The sequence below is a fragment of the Acyrthosiphon pisum genome, chromosome A1 (assembly GCF_005508785.2).
Source record: "Acyrthosiphon pisum isolate AL4f chromosome A1, pea_aphid_22Mar2018_4r6ur, whole genome shotgun sequence".
Lineage (NCBI taxonomy): Eukaryota > Metazoa > Arthropoda > Insecta > Hemiptera > Aphididae > Acyrthosiphon > Acyrthosiphon pisum.
Window position 1 is genome coordinate 3835747 of NC_042494.1, and position 4699 is coordinate 3840445.

General features: G+C 30.3%; 1 protein-coding gene across 1 annotated transcript in view; it reads right to left on the minus strand.

Annotated features, from left to right (window-relative positions):
• LOC107882754 (fatty acid synthase) overlaps window positions 1-4699 on the minus strand; it is a 49357-nt gene that overhangs the window by 1359 nt on the left and 43299 nt on the right. The window contains exons 8-12 of the mRNA XM_029486510.1: window positions 3119-3346; window positions 2867-3056; window positions 2574-2803; window positions 2200-2504; window positions 961-1102 (exon numbers count right to left, since the gene is read on the minus strand). Of these exons, the coding sequence (XP_029342370.1) occupies window positions 961-1102; window positions 2200-2504; window positions 2574-2803; window positions 2867-3056; window positions 3119-3346 (1095 nt within the window). The remainder of the gene's footprint in view (window positions 1-960; window positions 1103-2199; window positions 2505-2573; window positions 2804-2866; window positions 3057-3118; window positions 3347-4699) is intronic.

Sequence of the window (4699 nt, forward strand, 5' to 3'; positions counted from 1 at the left end):
AAGCACATAAAAATGTAATTTGATTGTTCTACAGACATTTTATTTTTTGATACTGGTAGACAAACTGATAAGGAATTTTGTATTCAATTTTCAAATCTTAAATTTATAAAGATACATTTTTATGAATTTCTAACTCAAAATAATTTGGAAATTTTCGTGATATTTACGTATTTTGTCAAAATTCAAACTCGAAATGCTTATAAAATAAAAGTCATGAGTATTTTTAATATTTTTGAATTTTTATTATAACAATTTATTAGAAGCCTTATTTTATATTTTCAAATTTTTTGACTCAAAGAATAAAATTTTATTGACATCTATAGAGAATAAAACTAAAAAATTGGAAACTGAAAATAAACAGTAACAGCTCAAACTAAGTAAAAATATTTTAAAAATTGTATGGTGTATGGAAATTGCTAATACAGTCAACTCGCGATATAATGAATTTCAAGGGACCGAGAAAAAAATTCGTTATATCGAAAGTTCGTTACATCGAAATTATATTATACCGCGATATTTTCAAGGGACCGGTAGTTTTATTCGTTATATCAAGATTTTCGTTATATCGATATTCGTTATATCGCGAGTTGACTGAATAAACATTCAGTGATAATTTCATATTTCTATGATAATTTTTTTTAGAGTTACACGAAATATCAAAATTAATATTAAACAAAATCGATTTTGTGTAAAAGTTCCTGTTTTCCTTAAATTTTTCTGCTTTTCCCGGCGCTTTTGAAAATTACAGTGAATTTTTTTATTTTGACTCCAAAAGTACCAAATAGATTTATTTTCCTATCAGAAAATATACACATATAAAAAATAAATAAATAAAATACACATCATTGTAAAAATCAATAGGTACAATCTACAATGTAATTTAATCATATAGGTAAGACTTAAATACAATTCTAAATTAATAAGTAAGTATGTTAGTTAGTCAATCAAAGTTCTACTTACTAATTCCAATATCCTGACTGACCATTTTTCAGTATGGTCCCAAAACGTTAAACCGTAAATTGATGGTGTTCCACGACTTACAGGATATTTTATTGTTGGGTACAGCTCTTTTATTTTGGGATTTAATCCACTGGCATACATTCTTAAATAAATAAGTATAAATGTATAGTAATAATTTCCAGTGGTCGGGAGTAGCGACGCTACAGTAGCACGATACTTAAGCTGTAGGTATAGCGATTACATAGCGTCGCTACAATATATACAAAATAGCGAAATACTATAGAGCGCTAGAAATTTACGGTTAGCGTAGCGAAAGTGATCATTATTTTATCGTTACTTCTAACTTATTTCATGATAATTAAAATATAATAATATATGTTTATTTATTTATATAAGATGACTAGATGAGTGTATTTTTGAATTATAGATAAGACTATAATCATAAGAGCATTATTACAATGTTATATTTTATATTATTGAATATAGAACCATAAATAATAATTAATATATTAGTGTTTTATTATCACTATTTTTATTTTCGGCATTCGGCGTTTTCTGTGTTTCTTTTAAGTATTAAATTTTATATGTAAAAAAACAGTATTTGAGATTCTATATTGTATCATTGAATTCAGATTTAAAACTTTCATCACAATGACCTACACAACGACAAGGTCCACTTGACACTTACACTATACAGCGGAGCGTAATAGACGTTCTAGATCTATGCTTGACATCAACTGTTTTAAAAAAAGTTTAGCAGATCCAAAATTATTTTTAATCACTATCCCCTTACTGTATGAAATACTTTCTCCCAGTGACCGAATGTCTAATCAGTACAAACTACTAATTGACAATTTTCAATAAAACTTTTATCTGTTTTGAGTTTTGTTAGAAAAATACATGAGATACATTGAATAAACCTGTCTTCCGAGATTACAAGAAAATAGTGGTAGGCATTAACAAATAATGACCAAGTACTCAAGTGAATATCTTAATAAATCATTTAAGTAGCGTGCTACATTTAAACAATATCGTTAGAAATGGCACACTACATTTAAACAAAAGTAGCTTTAGCGATAGCGAGCTACTTTTTGGGGGGAGTAGAAGTACCGTTAGCGTGCTACAAAAAAAACAATAGCGTCCCGACCACTGGTAATTTCTATAGAATAACTTAGGTATAGTTTACAAAATATTATTTATTTATTTTGTATATACATATTATGGTTAACAATAACTCACTTTCCTATAGAAGTAAGTAGGAATCGAACCGAATCTCCAGACATTCTTTTCGTCAATGGAATATTGGTTACCATTTCAGGTAATGCTCTTTCTATAATTGCTTGAAGAAGGCCATGAGGAGCAATTTCAATTGTAATCGCGTCTTTTGGTATGTGATTTAAAACGTCCTCGAATAACACACTACTCAATAGATTGTTTGTATGATATTCTGGAGAAGAATATTTTGCGAGGTCAGACTCCCATTCAGTTTCTGGCAACGAACTACTAAGCCATTTAGACGACCTTTTCTTTGGTACTTTGATCACCTATAAAAAAAAAATATATGGATTAAGTTGAAATGAAAATAATGCAGGTAATTTAATTGCTGAACAAACATCTTTTAAATATTTAAGTAGAGTCGGACCAGCGGATTGAATATATCTACTGTGAAACGCTATGCCACCAACGTTAACGGATTTTGCGAAGACACCTTCGGATTTTAGTTGTGACACGAACTGTTTGATGCTTTCAACTGGACCCGATATTGTGCAACTAGTGGCACTATTACGACAAGCGGCGTCGATGGCATGGGGAAGTTTGTCTTTGATTTGGTCATATCCAAGTCCTAAACAAAAAGTTAAGAAAAAAATTAAGTAAAAATACTTTGGTGGTATAATGTGGATATTACCAATGGCGGCCATCATGCCGGGAATAAGTTCTGTTTTTAGAGTAGCTTGACCTCTGGCGTAAGAAGCTAATAGCATTTCTTCAGCCGTAAAACAACCATCAGCGTAAGCACATCCCAATTCTCCGAGCGAGTGGCCTATGATTCCATCGGGTGTTATGTCTAATGCTCTCAACACTTCTACTAGTCCAATCTAAAAAATATGAATATTTATAGTTCTTTTCTAAACGTAGTTGAATCGACCCAGATACAAACCTGAACCGCAGCGATACCGACAAATGAATTGAGAATGTTGTCAAAAAGTTTTGGATTTTGACTGGTCAAAATATTCTTAATATCAACGCCTTTTGGTTTTAGTATAACATCACATTTGTTTATAGCGTCAGCAAAAACTGGAACTTTCATAAGATCTGTACCCATTCCTTGCCATTGTGATCCCATACCAGAGAATATAAACCATACCGGACGTTTCAAAGTAACATTCTTAAAATAACATTAGAAATTACAACGAAAAATAAAAGTTATAACGTATAAAAAACACGTACATTGTATATAAAAACTGGTTCTGAGCGAAGACAGCCATTCAACCGTCAGCTTATAATATTACTAAGTATTTTACTAATAGGCATTATATTCTTTTGTCATCTTAAACAATTTTAGATTCTGAGCGGGGTAATGAATGTAGTTATTTTACAATGTTTTTTTTTTTTTAAATGTATTTATTTTATATTTTTTATTTTTGTGTTGGTACATTCGGGAGGTTAAATTTTAAAATTCTCAACAGGTTTCAAAAGCGCCGGGAATAATTATTTATATATAATATATTAAATGCTTTTTTATAAGCATTTAAAGTTCAAATCTTGACAGATTAGAGACCGTTTGGTTTCAAGCTACCAGTAACCTGACCTTTTTCTTTTGTGTTTGTTTTACAGTCGTGTAGATATGAATTATTCTGAGAAGTCGACAATCTATATAAATATACCGGTGAAACACGATTACGTACGGTCTTTATCAACATACGCAATCGTGAACATATTTTAATGTTCACAGTTGCGTATGATTTTTATCTGCAACATTGAATCACTGTTTGCTTTGAACTAATAGAACATACAATTTAAATTAATTGATAGGCTGTATCTCACGAGCCACGAAAGTTAGAAAGTTGAAATTTTCACAGATTATGTATTTCTGTTGTCGCTATAACAACAAATACTAAAAATCCTAGAATTTATAGTATAAGTATTGCAAACATGTTTATAACTGATAATAGTACGGAACCCTTCCTGCGCGAGTCCGACTCGCACTTTGCCAGTTTTTCATATAATCAATTAATTATATATTACATAAAAATGGTGTGAAATATATATAGTAATTCATCAATTGAGAACAGCAAGGCAAATTTTGATGAAATTTTTTGTAAATGTTAAAGTGATTCTCTGGATGGTTTGGACTCACAATTTGACCCACTAAGTCCAACCTGAGGACGGCTCAAACAGGAATTTTGAGATTTACGTTAGAAATGTTTGTTTATAGAAGATATAATTAGTAGAAATTAGTATTTATTATTTTATTGGTTGCCATTGGTTATCGGGCAGATCAGGTAATAGCATGCATCAAATCGAATTTTCACACATTGCCTACAAAGGGGGCACTTATTGCAACGAGTTAAACCCAAAAAGAGTTGAACAATCACAATTTTTTTAAGAGTTGTCATTTTTAAAGGCAACGAAGTGCGTGGGATGAGCTAGTATAATATAAAACTAAAAATGTCATATTTAAAATGTCTATAAATAACTAAAAAGGAGTCAAATTGTTTTTAAAAACATGTTATCTTGT